The sequence below is a fragment of the Fundulus heteroclitus genome, chromosome 20 (genome assembly GCF_011125445.2).
Source record: "Fundulus heteroclitus isolate FHET01 chromosome 20, MU-UCD_Fhet_4.1, whole genome shotgun sequence".
NCBI lineage: Eukaryota > Metazoa > Chordata > Actinopteri > Cyprinodontiformes > Fundulidae > Fundulus > Fundulus heteroclitus.
Window position 1 is genome coordinate 15,630,135 of NC_046380.1, and position 21,676 is coordinate 15,651,810.

General features: G+C 37.5%; 1 protein-coding gene across 3 annotated transcripts in view; it reads right to left on the bottom strand.

Annotated features, from left to right (window-relative positions):
* col2a1b (collagen, type II, alpha 1b) overlaps window positions 1-21,676 on the bottom strand; it is a 62,654-nt gene that overhangs the window by 13,769 nt on the left and 27,209 nt on the right. For all 3 annotated transcript variants that reach the window (XM_021319898.2, XM_021319897.2, XM_021319896.2), the window contains 23 exons: window positions 21,331-21,429; window positions 21,124-21,168; window positions 20,610-20,708; window positions 20,350-20,403; window positions 20,039-20,146; window positions 19,705-19,758; window positions 18,174-18,272; window positions 15,886-15,939; window positions 14,159-14,257; window positions 13,857-13,910; window positions 13,372-13,425; window positions 12,912-12,965; window positions 12,218-12,271; window positions 10,662-10,706; window positions 9,623-9,721; window positions 7,849-7,956; window positions 7,666-7,719; window positions 7,429-7,482; window positions 7,256-7,309; window positions 6,738-6,791; window positions 1,284-1,391; window positions 948-1,001; window positions 790-843 (listed from right to left, as the gene is read on the bottom strand). In XM_021319898.2, coding sequence (XP_021175573.2) covers window positions 790-843; window positions 948-1,001; window positions 1,284-1,391; window positions 6,738-6,791; window positions 7,256-7,309; window positions 7,429-7,482; window positions 7,666-7,719; window positions 7,849-7,956; window positions 9,623-9,721; window positions 10,662-10,706; window positions 12,218-12,271; window positions 12,912-12,965; window positions 13,372-13,425; window positions 13,857-13,910; window positions 14,159-14,257; window positions 15,886-15,939; window positions 18,174-18,272; window positions 19,705-19,758; window positions 20,039-20,146; window positions 20,350-20,403; window positions 20,610-20,708; window positions 21,124-21,168; window positions 21,331-21,429 — 1,611 coding nt within the window. The remainder of the gene's footprint in view (window positions 1-789; window positions 844-947; window positions 1,002-1,283; window positions 1,392-6,737; window positions 6,792-7,255; window positions 7,310-7,428; window positions 7,483-7,665; window positions 7,720-7,848; window positions 7,957-9,622; window positions 9,722-10,661; window positions 10,707-12,217; window positions 12,272-12,911; window positions 12,966-13,371; window positions 13,426-13,856; window positions 13,911-14,158; window positions 14,258-15,885; window positions 15,940-18,173; window positions 18,273-19,704; window positions 19,759-20,038; window positions 20,147-20,349; window positions 20,404-20,609; window positions 20,709-21,123; window positions 21,169-21,330; window positions 21,430-21,676) is intronic.

The following is a 21,676-nucleotide window of genomic DNA, read 5'->3' on the forward strand; positions in this document are numbered from 1 at the left end:
ATATAAGAAAGGTTAGATTGATGTCATATTATAAAGGTTTTTCTATTGATTATTTAGAAGTTCATAAATCATTTTTAACGTACCAGTTTGTTTTGTTTTTTGGCACTAGTGCCCTTTATTTGATAGCTAACTGATAGGAAAGACACGTGACAAAGGTCCACAGGCCAGGACTCGAATCTGGGCCATGAAGTACAATTTTTTAATTAAATGGTGATTTCAGAAACAAATGTCTTGGTCGAATGAAACTAATATTAATCCTACATCAGTCAGGTTTATAAATAACATTCATCTTAACTGCATATATATGTACAAACAGAGGCCTTTGTAGGCTCCGCTGGATCTGACACGCTGGCAGGTCGATACCTAACCTTCCTGTCTGTGTAAAAACGCCACTAGTCTGCAAACCTCTGCATCGTGTTTGCCAATTATCCTACTTTAAATAAACAAAAAATGTAAGTTATTTAATTTCCACTTCTGTCTTCTCAATCACTTGCAAAGGCGTTTTTTTCATAAGAAGCCTAACTTCAAATTAAATTGCGTGTGTCCTGAATATCTTTCCATCTTGATATTTCACATTTCGTTACCAATTTCTATTTATGCTTTAAATGTATATTTTAATGGTTGCTGTTATGTTTACCTCTGGTGTTTTTATTTCAATCTTTTCAAAAAGATCAGCTCTCTGTTGTTTTATTTGATCTGAATTGTATTGTGCATGTTATGAATAATTACAGTACTGTTATTCTTATTAGTGGACGGACACCGGTGGGGTTATCTGAACTGTGAACTTACGTTGGGGCCAGGAGGTCCAACGCGCCCAGCTGCTCCAGGGAAACCAGTAGCACCCTAACAGAAACATCACTTATGAACAAAGTCACAAAACGAAGGTTTCTACACGTACAAGCGTCAGCAAGCAAAAATAATACAAATGTTCTCAAGAGAACACTTACAGGAGGACCCTGAGCACCACGAGCACCTTTAGGTCCAGAAACTCCTGTAGGACCCTGGAATAAAACATAGGACAATCAATCAGAATCTGACCTTTGTTTTCTGTTTCATGTACAGCTGTTTGCCTCAGCTATGTTTTTATTTCTTCTGGCAGGTGTATCACAGTCTCCTACAAGGTCAGCTGTCAGCCTGATTTGGTGTTTACTGTGTATGAATGTTTAACAATGAGAGAGAAAAAAAGACGTTTCCGCTGCCCAAACAGCAGACATTCAACCTTTTGGGTCCTCATTAACCTAGATCTGAACAAAGCTAACAGCTGGGTTAATAATGGCACGTACTGCGGGTCCAGGGGCACCGGATGGTCCTTGGGGTCCAGGGGCTCCAGCATCTCCCTTCTGTCCAGCTTCTCCCTGCTCTCCCTTGGTTCCAGGCTGTCCATCAGCACCCTGGGAATAAAAAAATAAAAAAAAGATGTGCATAATTATAATTGTTTGTCACACTCTGCTCTAAACTGGGGATGAGTTGATTCTGCCTGTTGGTTTCTAGACGTTCTGTCCGTGCAACGCAAGATTACTTTTAGATGTTAATACTAAAATGTTGTTAATCCATTTATCATTTTTGGATTTTCCATTGTAGTGAAACTGTACCGCTGTCACTTGAAGCTGTATGAGCTTTCACAGCATACGTTTGTTTTGAAAGTAGCAGGAAGTGACATTTACTGTAAAGACATTAACAATCAATGCTCAGCCGTAGCTTAGGCAAGTTTAAACTATTTTCTTGGGTTTTCAGGTGAGAGATCAATCATAAAGTGGCACATACAGTAATCGTCAAGTTAATTACAATTGGTTTTCAAAAATGTTTATGAATTGAAAAAAGAAAAACATGAAAAGTATAATGCACATTTGTATTGAGCTCAATGAGTCAGTGCTGAATACTTAAAACCAGCAATAGCCAAGAATGAATATGCTGTGATATAAATGATTGTTTTACCCCTTGCTGTTTGTTTAGGGTCATCTGTTCTGCTAGAAGATGGACCTTTCCCCAAATTTTAAGTATTTTAAAGTGTCTTCCAGGTTTTATTCAACGGTTGTCCTCTAATTAGCTCCTGGCATTTTCTCATCAACTCTGACCAGATTAATTGTCTATGCTAAATGAATAGATAACGCATAGCATAATAGTGTTACCGCCATGCTTCATGGCGGAGGGGGTACGTTCAGGATGTTGTGAAGAGCTTTCTGCCACACATTGGGCTTTGGGCGTAGGTTGAAAAGGTTACGTTTTGGTCTCCACATGTTTACTGTGACCTCCACAGGGTTGGGGGTAAACTTTAAACAGGACTTCTCGTGGTTTACTTTGAACGATGGCTTTCGTCTCTCCACTTTTCAATAACAGTCCTTGTTGTGATAGGGCATGACTAATGGTTGTCATCTTTGGCAGATTCTCCAAGCTGTTGATCTCTGCAGGTCCTCCAGAGTTACCATGGGCCTCTTGGCTGCCTTTGATTAACGTGCTCCTTGACTGGCCTGTCAGCTCAGACTGTCAGGCATGTCTTGAAGGCTTTGCAGTTGTGCCATGGTCTTTACATTTTTGGATGACAGGCTGTACAGAGCTCAGTAACAAAAAGAATCTAAAACATATATCCTTTTATTTCCACCTCGCAATGAACTGGTATTCTGTTTTTGTTATTTCACATAAAATCTTATTAAAAATGTGTTGAAGTTTATGGCTGTAATATAATAAAGTGGAAAATGGCATCAATCCTCTTACATGGCCATGTGAAAGCGCTGTAGCAGATGTCTTTCGTTATCGTTTTATTTGATAGAAAACTTGATTAAAAATGCGGCAGCCTCCTGAGTAAAACTGACACAAGCTTTGAAATAGCTGCAGAAGCTGTTGGTTGTTTGTTTTCGGTCTTTCAGGTGATGAGCTGTGACGTTACAGTATGTAAGCTGTGAGTCAAGAATATTTGCAGACCTTGCAGTGATACTCAGCTTGACATAAAATCTATAATTAATCATAGTTGTATTCTTTAGGGAAAAAAAGCCTTGAGATAAATGTTTTAACAAAACGTATTGATGAAATTAATTTGGAAGGATTTGGGTTATGAAAACCATTCATTTGATTTCTGTTTAAAGCATAAAAAAGAAATAACACAAGCTATGACTTCTGACAGTGTTCAAACTCATTTCTTTCCAAATAATTATACTCTAAGGAAACAAGACAGAAATTAAATTGGAGGAACCGACTGGCAAAGGCAGCTTCTCGACTGAATGTTTTCAGATAGTGTCAATAAAAAGGAAAGGTTGTGTCAGCTGGATGTCATGTTATAATGAGAAGAAAACGTAATGAAAATTTGATTCTCATTTCTACTTGATTAAAAATTCTACATTTTTGTATTTTCTCATCAACACAGAGAATGAAAAAATAATGGCAGAGAATAAAAAAGTAATAGCAGGTTGATGTGTGCTGCAATTCAATACTAAGGACCACAAGGAGTTTGGAAAATGTTTCTCCTTGATGTATTAGTGTATGAATGGACTTTCAAGTATTAAAAAACAAGTTAAACGTTTTCACATTTTGTAGAAACTTCCTTTGAGCTAACCTTGAAGTTGGAGGCCAATGCGTGTATTAGAATGGATACATTTAATTGTGCCTGGATAATTTTTTGCTAAGTATTTATAGTAAAATATTTTTTCTTTAGAAATTATACCCATGTTATCATCTAAAGGTGAATAATCTTATTTTATCTCTGTAATAGTTAGTTTAAAACTGTATATCCGATATCAAATGGATATTAAATATATGCTGTTAGTGTCAGTGTACATCCCTGTTTGTAAGAAAATGTAAAATGTGTGTTTAATGGAAATAGAAACTAATTGATAGAAATAGAAGACACTATTCATTAAGTTCTCCTGGCTCAGTACTTCTGTATTTTTCTGTCTCCTATTTTATTCTAGTAACAGAGAGGGATTCCTCTCCACTGTCGCCACATGCTTGCTGCAAAAGCAGTGATTTAATTGGCCAGGCCTCCTTAGATACATGGATAATTTGTATCAAATGGCAATAAATGATCAAATGGAAGTGATAATATTTAATTATACTTTGGACTAAACTGGACAGAGTGCAATTATATCTGAATCTAACTGGAACGATATGGATTGGCTTAAACTGGATTCATATATGGATATAACTCATATAGGGATATATGCATATAGGGACAAATATGTGTAAATTACTTTACCTGTTTACAAATTACCCTGACACATAACTAAACTGAATTGAGCTCAACTGTAATTGTGAATTAAAATGTTTTAAAAGTTTTTTTGTTCAAAGTTAACAGATAAAGAATTTAAAGTGCAACTTTTCCCAAAATCAACTTTTTTTTATAGTTGAACTCTATGAACTGGGCCTAAGGGTGCTACTTTCATGTCACTGGGCCATTTTTTAATATTTTGATGTAAACTTGTTTAGTTCTGCAATATTTGCTGACCTCTTAGGGTTGAACAGTAAAAATTGCAGTTGAATCTTCTGATTGGTTGAAACGGTCATCAAAACCCTGCGCTCAGGTACAAAAGGATCTCAGTCAGACACACGCCTGTCGCCCCCGTGATGAGTAAGACTCAGGAGTAGGAATCATGGGCATTGAGAGCATTGATTCATAGTATCTAACAATTGTTACTGCTTTGAACGTTAGCCCATGTCAGCAATCCAAAAAAACGGTTAAAAAACAAAACAACTGGACTTCTATTCTGAAGCTGAAGACGTTTTGCTTCCCATCCAGGAAGCTTTCTCAATTGAAAAGCTCCATTTACACTACCCTTTCTTAACCGTGCCGAGAATGGTCCGAACTCGGTAACGGAGATAACTATTGAGTGTAAATGGAACGGCAAGGATCGGTGTAACACGGGTAGTATAAATGGGGCTAAAATGTCTGGAGTAGTGTGGCTTTCCAAGCTTTATAGACCTGCTTGGGAGGCCTCGTTAGAGCTTAGATTCGCATGTAGATTCACCTAGAACTGATCGCCCCTCTCAATGGAGAGTCGTTAGGCTCATAATTTTCCAGGCTCACGACATTTCTCCTGTGAGCCAGGAAAAAACGATGAGCCTAACAACTGGGCTATTAAAGCTGTTGGTGATCCTGTTTTTGTTATACTGAGTGATATGGTCCTTCCATCCTAAAAGTATCATCCTCTGTGGGAGCTGCAGGCCTGTAAAAACTCTGACCAATCCCTACGGTTCGGTAAAGTTTTGTTCCTGCTCTCACCTCACTCAAGTTCCGTGGGTATCGCCTTATCTATTGGTTGTCCCACATACCAATCACTGTGCGCTCACATAACTGCAGTGTGCGTGCACATTCATTGTGTGTTTTCGCTTGCTGGCTGCACATGTTCACTTCTAGACCACAGTTGATATAGGAGAGATGTTTTTTCATGTGATTTCTCTGCCTAGTTATAAAAAAAAAACACAAAACATTTGACTCTACCTTTAAATAGATAATAAAAACTCATTATATCCCATCTGCAATCTAAATGTTAAAATAACATTAAATGATATAGAGGCTTTATATTGTGATGTATGCATCGTGGATAAAATGTATGTACATGTTTCCCCATTTGGGACATTAAAGTATATCTTATCTTAGTTTGGGGATAAGCATCCATTAATACCAAAAAGGTCTAATGTGTCCAGTCCACCTATAATAATCGCATTATCTACAGCTTCTAACGTCTTAAAAGAAGTCAAATAACATTATAAAAACTTATGGGGGACAAGAAACAAGGTGGTGAATAGAAAATCTATCCTGAGTGCCTGTTATCTTTAGGCCTTCAGGGAGCACTGCAGCACAAACAAAAACATTTCTGCCCATGGCAAGCAGAGCAGAGTTCACGACTCTTCAGAAAATGACCATCTTAAGACAGTCACGCAGCACATCCAGAGATTTCCTCCTCATAAAATAAAGCACATAAAATACACAAGACACTGAGGAGCAGATGCACCGCTGTCAAGAGGAAATTATGTTTAGTTGCAATATGTCAGGTGTTTTCACAAAATAAGATACCTATATTTTTACTTTTAACAAATATGAACTTTATGTCTAAACCAATTCAGAATAAAAAAAAAAAAAAAAAAAAAAAAAAAATCCAAGGTAGCAGCAACCTTTGTAACAGGGCAACATGGAGCCCATTTACAGAAACAGCTCACTATACTTACTACCTTTCCATTACCTCGTGTTTTTACACTTTAAGTCACACGTATAAACCTATTTATAGAAGGTAGAGAGTGGAATCAACCCCAAAACCTCCCAGGTAACAAATTACTACATTTTACCTTTGAGCCCCAGCTGGTCCACCTACATTATTGCAAATAGTGTGGCTACCTTTGAATCTGTGAAAGGTCCCATTAATGCTGAACCAGTTGCTCAAGTCTCTTTTAGTTGTGACTTTGCTGATTTCAGTCAGACAACTTTGTACATCAAAGAGCAACACAACAATATTTTATAACATCTGAGACTCTACACTGTTCTTACACAATTATGTCAAAGAGAAAGCATGACGTATCACAGTTAAACTTAACTTTTTCATCTTTCTCACTTTCAAAACATTAGATATTTGTATTATTATCGTAAATAAAATAAATGTTATTCATTTGTTTAGATCCAAGTAATTATTGCTATGTAAGATGGGATAGAAATCTGTAACAATTCCTTTATCTATTCATTATTTTGGTTCTGAAGTCATATTTCTAAGCAGAATACAATAATAAGATGTTCATATTCCAGTTTTTAGACTTACAGGAGGTCCAGCAAATCCAGCAGGCCCAGGAGGTCCAGTCTCTCCTCTGTCACCCTGAAAGATGAAGAATGTGAAGCAAAAAATAAAATAAAGTAAACATGTAGTCAAAAACATCAAACTTACAAATTACTAAAAAGTACTACAGTTTGTAAAAAAGGCAGCAAACAGGTGATTTACTAATCTCTCTGGATCTTGTTACATTCTCCTGTACTGCAAGGTACTGTCATGGTTCTTATAAGGTAAACATTTAGCTGTAGCTGTTTTCAGCAAGAACTGCAATAGTATTGAAATATACCTCATTTTATACCTAAAGTTAATTGAAAAGTCACTCATGTTAACCCAGTTGATTCTAAATTTACAATAAATGAAAGGTCCAAGATAATTAGCTCAAATACAGTGTATCCTTACTGTGTAGCTGATAGTGTTTGTTCTGTGTGTACTGTGTAAAAAAAAAGGTGTTTTCCTTTATTTAATGTCTAAGATCAAGGCCTTAAATTCCCTGAAACTGCAACACTCACGGGTGCACCACGAACACCAGCAGGTCCAGACGGTCCAGCAGGTCCAGATTCACCCTACGAGAAACAAGCCAGCAATACACAACTAGTTATCAGGCAGTCAGTGACTCCTTCACACCTTTAGCTATTGATTTGAGCAATGAGCCGCTCTCACAAGGAAAGAAAGTATCACTGACCTTCTCGCCATTTGGACCAGCAGGACCAGGAGGACCAATTGGACCAGTAAGGCCCTGCAAAGCAGAGAGAAAAACTACTGAAACCAGCATGATATATGGCTCTGTTGTGATTCCCCCAAAAACACTATTGAGAACATTAAAACATTTAGGAGAAAATCAAAGTGTTTTGTCTTAATGGTTATGGTTTTAAGAAGTCATTAAAAAAATTAAATAAAAAAATAAGTGATAATCTCATACTCTGCCACCGTCTTTGCCGGGAGCACCTTCAGGCCCTTTTTCTCCAACATCACCCTGCAGGGAGAAGAGGTTGAAAAAATAAACAGTTAATTGCCTCTTAAAGAATGAGCATCTAACCAAAACACATGCTTCATGTCTAAATAAACTGTTTCTTAAAAAGGACACGGTCCCGTCACTGCTTACCCTGTCTCCTTTGGGTCCAGGAATGCCAGCAGCTCCTCTCTCTCCTGGCATACCCTGCAGGCCTGGCGGGCCTTGTGCTCCTGGACCACCAGCAGGTCCAATGGCTCCCTGTTACGGATCAGATTACGGATTAAAGCAGAAGGCTGAGTGCAAGTGTAGCAGTCCGTTGAGACAGCTCATGAAACTTCACGTTAGCTTCATGAATGACACTGAAGGCTTCCGCTGCAGGTGTTTTACATTTAATTAAAAATGAACGTTTTGTGCTTTATGACACTTTTTCAATTGATGTTGCTAAAACGTATTGCCTTTTTAGATACATTTAAAACAAAAAACAACAACACACACACAAAACATTCAAAAACAAAACAAAATGGTGACATCTGAGAGTAAGAAAACAAAGGAGCAAACTCTTCTCTGCGATGGTGCTTTGTATTCAAGGCTATCAAAGAACAGACAATATTATAAGTAAATGCATATCTGTTGGACGACCTTTATGGCCTTTTATTTCTCTTTTTAGGAAAAACTCTATTCTGCAGATCAAAGCCAAAAAACATGATTAAAGAAAATAAGGTCTTTGATTTTTTTTTTTTAAGTGGCTGCATCAGCTCCACTTATGGTCCGAACTTGTAGGATTTATAGAGAGCCATTTCTGCTGCAGCTTCAGATGAAGCAGAAGCTGTGGAGGGCACAGTATCTCTATCCAATCACATGTCATTAAGGCAAACAGCAAGGCTCACGCTACAGCAAATTTTCCTGTGGGTACCTTCAAGCTACTGTTTATTTAAGCCCGAGCGAGTGACGTAAAAAGCAGTGCGGCTTTTGCAATAAATCTGCTGCTTTTCCTTTTTTTTATACCACCTACAGAATGTCTGTTCACCCCACCCCCATCACCATCATCACACTCATGCTGGCTCTAATCCTCATCCTCTCTATCCACTCCTGTCTGACCTCACAGGAAAAAAAAAATCTATAAACTGGGATTAAAATCTGAGCTGATAATAAACCAAAAGATAGAGAACTGCTACTGCTGTGAGCTCTTTCTACCCTCAGTGCACTAGTGACAAATTGCTGCTGTGGAGGGAATGGACAGATGTAAAAATGGATGATTTGACTCAAAAACGGAGGCTTGCTGTAAATATTGCAGGAACAGAATGTGAGCCGATGGCTTTGCTGGGGAAGAAAATAGCAGGAAAAGGGAGATATTAAGGTACAGAACTATACCAATCTCGGTTTGCATATTTGTTGGAAGTCTATAACTATATGAGTAAACCGGTTTTCTGTTGTGTTGAAAACTGTGCAGCTATGATGCTTTTTCTAACTCTATTTGGAGTATTTATTGAATCTTAAGCAAAAAATAGAGCGAAGTCAGAAAAGCAAGCAGATTTCAGTTTAGAACGTCTTTTAATAGTTTCAAACCACCAAGTTAATTCCCTGTTGGGAAATAAAATGTTCATCACCAAGAAGACTGAATGGGGGTGCTGTTTCATGACCCAGAGGTAATTTAGACTTCCATTAGACCGTCATCTTCCGACAAATCACCAGACAATTAAGATCCAGACTCCTCCAAGAACTTTTTTTGTGAATTACCAAAAGTAAAATAAAACAAAACTCATGAAACAAATGGCAGAGGTAATAAGTTAGTCAGTCATCTCCTCAGATTGCTCTGTGTCTGCTGTTACAGGCAATAAAGACACGTAATAACATGCTTACCAGCTACGCAGGTACACCTGATCAAAGCCTGCTTTTCTAGAAAACAATCCTAGACTGAACTCACCTTGGGTCCGTCAGTTCCAGGGGTTCCAGGCAAGCCTCTGGGTCCCTGCAAACCCTGGGGACCGGCAGCTCCTCTCTCTCCAGGAAAACCACGCTCTCCCTGACAAGGGAAACAGCAACAATTTAAACCCATCAGTGATACACAGAGAAATCGAATGTTGACCAGAACTGGATAATTTTCAGTACAATCACTTCTGACCCATGGCTTGCCTGCTGCTAACTAAAAAAAATTATATTTTTCTGATCAGAACAGCTCATCCATACGCACTAACAGGTCCCACTGGCAACACTCTTCAGTTTGGATACTGTTACTGAGTGAAGAACACTCAGTAACAACTTCGCTGTTTCCAGTATACGGGAGATGTAAGACGCAGTTTAAAAGGAAATTATTTCCTGCAACATGTTCATTCAGGCTGCAGGAAAGGCAAATGAGTGAAACTGTTTGCATGTAGATGGAAAGTTGAAACACAGCATGGTGCTCTGTTTCAAATGTTGAATTTTTAATCTCTGTCATAAAATGTTTCCTGCCGTTTAGGAATATCAGAGCTAAGGTAAAGATCTACCCTCACTAGGAACTGCAGTTTTAGTAATGTTAGCAAAACTAAACAGGCTAACTTTGCTAATAGCTAAAATAAGATGTTTGGAATGTGAACCCTGACATCATTTAGTCTTCAATTTACACATCAGTAAAACCCTGATTTATAGAGACTGTTCTGTCCCTGTCTGTCTGTCTGTCTGTCTGTCTGTCTGTCTGTCTGTATGTCTGTCTGTCTGTCTGTCTCTCTCTTTCACACATTCCAGTAAAATTGCCTCTGCTCCTGATATAAAGAACTATTGTCCATTCACAGCGGGGAGGCTAAAATAAATATTTACATTTTTAACTAGTGTTTTCTTGGATTGAAATTCACCAAACTCAGAATCGGCAGATAAAAACTAAAACCAGATATCAGAAGTGGATGAAACACTCTTGACTGGTGTATCTCTAAAGACCCTTTCTGGTAATGACCTAACCGGTTTACAGTGAGCTCAAAGGGACTTACTCTGGGTCCGGTGGCACCAGCAGCTCCGGCTTCTCCTGGAACGCCCTTAAAAGAGAAACAGACAGTAAAGTCAGCAAAAGATCAGGGTGTGTATGCCAACGTCACCAGAACGATGCAACTATTGAGAAACTTAATTACTTTGACTTACTGAGGCAAAATCTAATTTAGTAGACAGACATAAAAACTTTAGTTGTCAAAACATTACCTTGCTGTAATATAAATGTTTTCTGATCCCCGTTAACAGAAACTACTTGATATTTGTTTTTTGTTTTTTTTTAAATAAGACAGTGGTGAATTATTAGCCTGGCAAGCCAAACTGACTCACACAGGGTGTAAGTCAGTACTCTACGGTCTGAAACAGACCAGACCAATCACAGCACGGGAGGTGAGATTTTACGCTGCATCACTCTCAGCAGCAGAATTACCCATAATGCTTTTCTGTAATCATAACAGATACATATGGAGATTTTGGTTGCCTGGTGACTTGGAAAATTAAGAAAGTACATTTGAGTATATCGTGTATCCGCAGATTTTAGAGACAAAGCAGCAAAAATTGTTTACTGGAGCGTTTGCTCCATGGCATGACATGTTTCGAGGACTATAAATTACACAAACAGAGCGTGTCACTTGGTGTTTTTTGTGTCACATCTGTAGTTATGTGATTGATTCTAAGCTGATGACACTGACCCTAAAAGTCCCGCCTTTTAAATCAGGCTCTACTATCTCCTTTCCAGACTTATACGCCATGTATATGCCGTAAGTCCATCACCTTGCCAGGCTAATGTATTATTTATTTATTTGTAACTATTTTTTTGCTTTTTGTGTTAAATATCTTTAGACAGATCATAATTAAAGTTAGTGTACCAGCAGTATCTGACACAGCTGAACTGTGTTCACGCTAAGACAGCAACTAAAGGATAGAGCAGCTTAATGGAGCAGAAAACGTTATCCTTAAAATTTTAGGTTGGACTTATTTAAAAATGTCGTTACAATCTCTTAACTATAAAAAATACTTTATATATATATATATATATATATATATATATATATATATATATATATATATATACATACATACATACATACATATATATATATATATATATATATATACATAGTATTTTTTTATAGTTAAGAGATTGTAACGACATTTTTAAATAAGTCTTTGGGTTAACATACAAGCTAATGTTAGCATTGCAGCACAGCTAGCTGCAGGAGGAGTGTAGAAAATTGATCAGTTTAAAGCCAACAAAATTTATTTTCTCTCTGTCAACCATTAAACTAGTTATTGTTGAGAGTATATTACTTGGTGTCGGTTATTATTCACTACTAATAGTCTTTATTTCTTTAGCAGTTAGTTATATACTGCCAACAAGTCTGTATATCTTTCATAACACAAGGTCACTAATGATTTAGAAATTGCCCATGCATGTGAGCACAGGTGCTAAAGAGACGCAGGAACTTCTCTGCACCTTCCCTGAAAAGGTTGTTAACCTGTGTGCCTGGGTACGCTGTAACTGATTGCTGTATTTATCTTTAAAAAATAATGTACCAACCTGGTCTCCAGGTTTGCCTCCCTCACCGGGAGGGCCAGGAGGTCCGGGAAGACCCTGTTCAGATAATGGAAAAACAAATGCTTGGTAAATTAACGCTGAAGACAACAATGTGGAATATGTATTAGTCCAACGGCTAAATAATTATACTTTTCATGTATAAAAACAGTTGTGTGCTTATTAAACTATATCATGTGTCTCATCAGTTTAGCAGAAACTGAAATTAGGAAAGGCTCAGTGATTGTTCTTCATTTGCAATTATTTAAAATCCTCTTGTCTTCAAAAATGCCTGGACATGGTGAGACTATTTTGGCCCAGCTCATAAAAAAATAAAAATATTAGAAATAATAACATGCAAACATACAAAATGTCTTTTTTTTTTTATTTCCTGCAACATTCCTGACAAATGTAGAAATATTTGTATGAGTTTCTGTTTCTTTTATATTTTTTTATTCTATACTTTTAATTTTTTTACAGTACACATTCATAATGTTTGTCTTTTGTCTTCTCGGAGCCTTGCAGCAAAATCTCGCTCAAATGTACAATGTGAATGTGCAGCTGAATGACAATAAAGTCTGTCTATGTCTAAGTCTAAGAAAGAGGGAAAATGTTTGCTGATAAAAACAGATTTAGAAAAAAAGTTACATTCTTTACACTTTAGATTCAGACAGTTATGGGTAAAAGCAGACATGCCTACCTGGAAGCCGGAGGGACCTGGCTGTCCTTGCTCTCCTCTCTCCCCAGCAGGGCCCTGAACACATAATCCATTATTAATAATTGTTTCCTCTTTCAATCAGGATCATTTAATGCAATTCACGTGGACTTTGATGGAAAAATATCAAAATAAGTTTCAATAATGTGGCTATATTGTCAAACATGGAATAAGTAAATGTATAATGAAAGTAATATCAGGTAAAATACGCCATTTTTAAATGTCCTGAGAAGTCCCGGTCAGGCTGTTCTGTGTGTCAGCCATCCCATAATGCTCAGACATAAGTGTCGAGGAGTCTTTTTTTGTTTCAAACAGGGCAATTGTAGAGGCAGTCTGGAGAAACTGAGATACTGAAGAGTGCTCCCAAGTACAGACTCAGACGAGGAAGAGATAACATCAGTGTTGAAGCTGCACAGAGTCAGATGGGAGAGATGAGGATACATACAGCAGGGCCAGGGGGTCCAGCCGCGCCCGTCTCGCCATCTTTTCCAGGCAGACCCTGAAGTGAAGGAAGATAGATATCATGAGTTTAGCCAAAGCCAAAGGTGACGTTATTAGCCGACAGATATCTCAGATGTATAACTGAGCTTTTCTTTTTTTTTTTTAAACACAATTCTCTAGGGGAGTCTGAACCGAGCAGGCAATAACAGATAAATGCAATTCACCACTGCAACAGAAGATCTTCAAAATGTTTCTTTGTTTAAAAACACAGCTTTACGTTATAGGATTCTTCCAAGCTCTACACATAAAATAATCAAAAGATTGTTGTTTTTAGAAAGTTATTTTTCCTAAATAATCAATATTTCATTGTGATCTTAATTCTGGCATACATTATAAGTCTTCATGACTCTGGCAACAGGATTTCTTTCTGAAAATCCCCCCCAAATTACAGTTTTTGTATATTATTTAAAGTAGAAAACGTCAACTTACTCTCAGACCAGGAGCTCCAGCGAGTCCTTTCTCACCAGATTTGCCGGGTTCACCCTAATAATGACAGGCGTAAGAAGTACTTGTCAGTCAAAATGTCACTGTGGCTACACTCAGTGCTGCACCTTTGTTTAGAGAAGAAAAGGTGCAAGGGAGCAAGGCATATGGTGCAAATCCAAGGTATTGTATTGTAATACACGTTCAACCAGGGGAAATAAGGAATCATCTATAGTAATCAGATATAATGATCAGATCAATCATCTTGCCACATTGTGGACAGATTTAGCCTTGCATGCAATACTTACAGTTGCTCCCTTTGGTCCGGGGAATCCCATAACACCAGGCTGGCCTCTGGCTCCCTGAGGGCCAGGGGGTCCTGGACGTCCATCCTCACCAGGAGCTCCCTGGCAAATTCACAGACATCAGGTGAAAACTGAAACGTGTTCGATATGACAGAAAGTCTAACGTTGCTGTGACATGAGGTCAGTGTAGAGAAAGATCAAGTTAGAAAACGCCTGAGCTGAGTCAGAATTATTTGTTTGTGAGTCTTCATGTAAACGCTGTGACCAAAATCACTTTAAAGCAGGTGAAGGATGGCTGTGTACATTTCCTGCAGTTATTATTGGATTATGAATCGCTTCCCATCTGTTTTATATGAGATATTAAACACACATCCCTGTAGTGTAAGGTTATTTCTTTGCATATGAAAAAAGATATAAACACATTAGATTTTATGTCATTGCTTTTAGATGATATCTTCCTTCTTATACAGACGAAAGCTAACTCCATGCAGCCTCCGCGGAGCTGCCTAAATGATATAAAAGCATTAAGCATTGCTTTAATTTAAAAAAATCTTTGGGGAAGAATTTTGAAGTTTCTGTTTTTCTTTTTTGGCAGGCGTTTTATATTTGATAGAAAAATTACCCCATTTGTCAAAAACAGCTTTTTAAATTACAGCTTTTACTGAAGATAAAGCCTTCCTTCTAACTGTGCAGGACCAGAACTAGAGTAGAATCATATGAAAATAAGCATGTTTCAGTCTCACTCCAGTGAATTTTTGTCCGTTATAAACTGCTGTTTTACACATCATACTTAATGCCAAAGATGGTTTTATATGCCAAGATGTTAACATAAAAGTAGAGATGGTCCTTAGAATTATTAGGCAATCGTTGTAGAAACACCTCAGGTGTTAGAAAAGTTCTAAATTATTTTAAGGACTGACTTTTCTGTCAATGGCATCCTTCTAAAACAAATCCAAAACCTCTTTTTCTTTGTCAGTTTCTTTTTTGTCAGTTGTGCCTCTTTTGTCTTTTTGGGGTTCGATTGTAATGTGAATTTAAGTTATTGTTATTTATAGTGATTTCTTCCTGGCACTGGTGATTTCAGCCCTAACTGATTTTGTAATTTTGCCGTTTTGGTCATTTCATACTTTACTTTCTTTGAGTGTAAAATGAACCCGTCTGTTGAGGGACAACTTTGTGCTGACCGTGTGACAAGGGAGTCTTTCACACCCACTTTGACAAGTGACAAATCCTCTATTCCATGCTCATAAAGTAGAAAATGTGGTTTTATGTCTCAAACACATAATGTCCAACAACAATTTGTTCTCAGTCATTTTGGTTTGAGAGAGAACGAGGGAGTCAGCCTTGGCAAAACAAGGAGTAAAATAGAAATTGTTGAAAGTATGATGCCATAAAACAGTTTTGCCAAATTGTGTAAAGTTAAATTAAATTGTATTTACATATTTGATATTTTCTGTGACTATTTATCTTCATACCTTATTAATATTCTTCCCTATAAAGAAAAATAAAGTAGGAAAGTACAAAATGGTAACAAGTATGTAATAAACACACTAACAGTCAAAGAGATAAATCCTCTGGTAATCATTTTGTCTTTTTTTTTTAAATCTTTGTTTTAGAGTACTTCCAGGTCTGGTTTGATTCATAAATTCAATAAATACATCAAACTAACAATGAATAAACAAAATACTTCAGATCCATCTATACAGTTATGACACAAAAATTGCACTTACAGAAGGTCCAACTTTGCCCTGAGGTCCAGCATCACCAGGACGACCAGTCAGACCCTGCAAGAGAGCAAGAAAAACAACAACATATGAAACCAAGAGACAGAACTATTAAAACATACACAAAACAGGTCTGGAGAGGGAAAACATAATGCAGCTTTCCACAGTGAAGTAACACATTTGACTGACAATTTGTGCATGGAGCAGCAGTTCGACAGCTAAAGAACATAACTAATAACTGACCAGTAACTTCAACAATATGTGCTTATGCAGGTGTAAAGAGATTTAATCGCTTCAGGAGCGAGTAAATGTGCTGTATAGGGAGTATTAAAATTGCTCATTATGATCAAACTTCAGGGAACAAATGTTATTTATATATTCTGTCTACATACTATAAGAGCACCACTTGGTCTAAACTGATTGAGTGTTAGTTAAATCTGAAAGCTACAATCAAAAAATAAATGAAAAAACAGCTGAAAGTGAGGATTTAAGAGGGGTTCAGCATTAAATTACCTGCTGGCAACACAAAAAACACAAAATCTCTATCTAAAATTAGCATTTAGCCTTAATAGTAGCCCCTGAATGTAAGGCTAGTTTTTTTACTTTAATTGTATGTGCACACTGCTTGATGGATTATATTACAAAACATTGTGCATTCTTCTGCTGCACACATTTAGTGCGTCACCAGTGAGTGTAAGGAACTTGTTGTCTTGCACACTGCAAAATGTCACCAGATGTAGATGGATTTTTTAAATCTACATTTTTTTTCATCATACAGGGGGGAAAAAAAACTGCTAGTTGCATAATCAGCTGAGAGTTTATATCAATCAATTGATAAAAATGTATAAATATTGACCTCTTCTGGTTCAGGTGGGACAGTTTGTTTTAAAAAGATATTGCACTTTAATGTTAATGTGAATCTGGATTTCATAGGACATATTTCACTGGTATAAATAATACTTCAAGACCATGTATTATAGGCCATATTTAACTTGTAGGTAAATAAAACTTTTTTTATAATGTGGTTGGACAATAAGCAGTATTTTTAAGACTTAATGAATTGATGAATTAGTTAATTAGTTCGTTAATGACTCTGAGACATTGTATCTGTGGTATTATATGAGATTGTGGATGCTGTAAACTGTCTTTTTGCAGACTACCAATATTCAGATGCAGTGGTGGCTCTAACATTAATGGTGCCCCCGGGCGAACCACTCCTTCCGATGCCCACCCGCCTACCCCCAACTCTGTTCAAAAAGGGCAGAGCTCTGCAAGCATCGTCATGCACAAATGCACAAATAAGCACGTTTATGAGCACCATAATGGTTTCGAGGACCTTTGATCTCAATGTTGCTGCTTTTTACACAATAAACATGAATTGGATACAGATATCACTGGCATCATTAAACAGCACTCTATTTTTGCAGCTAAGGCTCTGTAAACTAAGAGACTTTTAAGGCAAAGTTTAGGTTCTTTATGCGGGACATTTCATTTCAAAGGGACTGGCTTATCATCCGCTGTGTGTGTATCCATCTGCATTGGTTTAAGCTGTTTCACACAAGTAAATGTCTTTATGGAGGCTGTTGTTGACAATTCACTGGGGAAATCATTAAAATCATTCTAAACTAAAGACTTGTGGTCTAATCCAGCTTTTGCTATTTTCATGGGGGGAGCCAGCTGCAGGCAGGGAGGACGAGAGATGGCAGAGACGACCAGCAAAATAAAGTTGCACTTTAATTAATCCAGTCACTTCTAACTATTTCTTCTAACCACAGCAGAAGAAAACACAGCCAAAATAACGCCCGGATGTATTCAAATTATATGAATGACGATTTGGTCAGCTGAAATGAAATCAGGATTTTTTTTTTTTTTAAGCGGACATCAAACCTAGACGATTGGAATTAAAAATCAAGTCTAATTTTGCTTTCTGACAATTAGAGCAGGTCAACGTGTGGATGAGAGCAGCTTCACTAGATGTTTCTGTCCAAAATAAAAACTGTTTATGTTATGTTTGTATGACAGATGTGCATAAGGAGGCAGAAGCAGGGTTGCAAACACTGTGTGATGAAATAATCAGCTGGCCAATTAATGAACGTTGTCAATATTCTATGTATTACGACATTATTTCATAATAAAAGAGTGAATGAATGAAAACTAGTTTATTTTTAGTGACTTTGATTTTAGTTCTGGATGTTTAGGTGAGCAAGAATAAGAGCAATACTTAATTCAGATTTAACCTGTGCGATTTGAAAAGGGTGAACTGGCGAAACACTGAGTGTACAGGAGGAACCTACCCTTGCACCAGGAAGGCCAGGCTCTCCAGGACGGCCAGGGTCACCAGTGGCTCCCTTGGCACCGCTGGCTCCAGGGGGTCCGCGCTCACCAGGGGCTCCCTGCAAAAAAAAAAAAAAATCAAGAAAATAAAATCAGGGTGTTGATTAGACAGATTAGGTGGCACAATTTTCTGCCTCTAAGGAGATAAGGCTGTCCTGTTAAAAGTGTGCAGCAGTTCTTTATTGACATGCTGGAGATGAGAAGATTAAATTCTGATAGACTCATTTTGTTTTAAATGAAACTGTCCATGGGAAGATAATGTTAAATGAGATATGGCCTTAGTGGTATGGCATATCTAGGTCACTGTCGGGATGATGGGGCTGTGAACTATGCTGCCATCCTGTGACCACTAAACAGAACTACATTAAGCCGGGGTTAATTAATCCAGAAGAAACTCTTGAGCAAAAAAGGAAAGATTCAGTGAAGTCTTAGGTGTTGAGAGACTCATTACACGTTTCATCAACCATGCTATTTAATAAGTTATAAGCAAAGTTATGCAATTGAACTTGATCTGAGAATTATTATAGAGGTGAGAATAATATTTTAGAAGCATCACCAGGGACAATTACAAATTAAATAATAGAATATGTTAACTTTTTCAAAGAGATTTTTGAATGCAAAGAGCAATAAATATGCAACAACAAAGCTGAATATTTAGTTGAAGATTTTGCAGACACTCAAATACAGAAATAAAATTAACGTCATCATAACAGGCAGCAAGAATTAAAAAAAGATGATCACAATATACGATTTTTAAAGAGGAAAAATTGTGCTTACAACAATGAGATAATCACATTTGAGCTCAAAGACACTACATTATTTTAGTGCCTGCAAGAGGGTATTATTGCGATACAGTGCTATCTGACTTTCTAACTTAGAAATTAGTCTGTTAGATGCTAAGGACTATTTACACACTTTAAACTTCCCAGGGAGTTTTATTGGTCAGTGCAATCAACCGATTTCAGAAAAAAAAGTGTAGAAAGATTAGCTGTTGTTGTGTCTGTGTGTAATCTGTGTGCATTCTGTGCCGGTGTCTGTCTCATCAAAAATGTCCTAATGGTAACACATAATGACAGTAAAGATTTCATAGGAATACATTTATATTACAGTGGCACAATGTTTTGTTTAGTTTTCTATATGACTTTGATGTTTAGGCAAGTATTAAAAGGGTTAAAGCCCTATGTTTAGTAAAATTGTCACAGATTTCAGTTACCTAAAGAAATGAGACTGTCTCTTATTCTTGGTCTTTTGCTATACCTTGATTAAAAATCATTTCCCAGCTGTCAACTCTGCAGACTAGGACCAAATGAGACCAGACAGCAAAAGGTAGATCAGAGTGAGATTAAAGAGTCAGGCGAAGCGTTATCTGTCAGGAATAAATTATTCTTTTCACTCTGTGTAATTGAAATCTTTTCATTGCTGGATCTGAGGTTCAGAACCATGTCCATTGCATATTCCTTACATGTTAATCTAACTGTATTGATAACTCACCTTGTGACCAGCCAGGCCATCCTGACCAGGGAAACCACGGTTACCAGGAGCTCCCTAAACCGAAAACAGAAAATCTGAGTTTTGGTTTCATCACAAATAAAAAAAATAATAAGAAGACATCTAATTAAACTCTCATTAAGGCTTCAAGAGATAACCAGGTGAACCACAATTAAGTCAGAAACAGCTAATTCATAAATATAGTTTGATCAAATTAATCAATTAAAGAAGTTTGCGTCTGATGTTTGAAACTTCTTGTTAAATGAAAGTTCATTATGTTCTACATAAGAAATGATGCCTAGAAAACACCCGGTTTCCACGGATTTATGTCACTCACTCTTTCTCCTGGAGGTCCCAGAGGTCCAGCAGCACCAGGCTCACCTCTGGGTCCTCTCTTGCCTTCTTCTCCTTGTGGGCCAGGTGCTCCCTGAGGGCCCGCTGGTCCCTGTCAACAGATTTAATTTGTACAGAAAAACATTCACCAAGTTGGCGGGAGAAGAAAGATAATATCACCAGCCTCGCCTGAAGGAACAATTGTCATTTGCCTGAAAATCTGCTTATGAACTCAGACATTTAATATGGAGCATGGAGCATGAAGTGAGCCATGAGACAACAGTAAATGGAGATGAGCAAATTAACAAAACCCACAATTTCTCCTTTCGGTCCAGCCTCTCCCTTGAATCCTGGAATACCTGGATCTCCCTAAACCCAGAGGAGAAAGCAGAGACAGGGAAATAGTAAGCAGGGACAGCGTTTTCCAGATCGATCATTTTGGATGTGAAATTAGCAGCAACCTTCCTTTCTGGACTGTTATTGAAATTAGGAGACAAGTAGTTTCCAATAATAATAATAAAAACAGAGCTACAATAAAATCAATCTTTAAGTATATCGAGTTATAAAGTATGTACAGATGTTCCTTTTGGCCCAAGAGGTCCAGTTGCTCCCTGAGGTCCAGGAGGCCCGCGAGGTCCTGGGAAACCAGGAGCTCCTGCAATACCTGGAGCGCCCTATAGAGAGATAGAGAGAAAAAAGACATACATTTACTAGATAATATATGTAATTAATTATCACTTAACTGTAGATTTAGGCCAAATAGGTGATTATATGTAGTTGTCTTTAGAAATAGTGTACTGGAGTAAATCCTTATTTTCTTCTATATTTAAGCATTATTAATCTGCATTGCTGCAGCTACAGAAAGCGACCAAATGGATGTTTTATAGTCTATTTTTCGCAAAATAAAGGATAGCCTAATAGAATTTTGATACAATTAAAGCGCACATTTTGATATTTTAGATGAAAATGTATCAGAGATGTGTATTGCATATTCTAGATTCAGTGAATCAGTGGCGCCTCTATAATATAGCGGCTAAATAAGGCAACGCGTTGTTTTAAAATTTACACAAACAACAGATGAGGACTTACCGCTGAGCCTTTAGCTCCGGGGATACCATCAGTACCAGGGTTACCCTGCAAGGAAAAACAAGAGACAACACATGTAAATATGCTGATATGATACATCGTCATAATATGGTGTGTTTGGAGCTGACTGGAGACTGGAGTGTATATTGGATTAATTTGATGCTTCACGACAGAATTTCGTTTCTAGTTTTGGTTTATGGCATCACTTACAGAGGCACCAGAGGGCCCAGGTGATCCAGGAGTCCCTGACTCTCCACGGGGTCCCTGAGCTCCCTCGGGACCACGGGCGCCGGTGGGACCTGCTTCACCCTAAGGACAACAGAGACAAAAGGACAATCATGTAATTGATTATCCAAACTTTGCAGCACCGTGGTCACTTTTCAAAAACGATTCAGAATCCTCAATCTGATGCACCAGGAATACTAGAACACATTTTGTCATCTACATTTCAAAAGGAAAGAACGAAAGGTAGAAAAACTCAGCAGACTCCAAACCTTTTAAAACTATTTCAATTTCAATTTCATCAAATTTAATTTGTCTACATGGGGCCAAATTA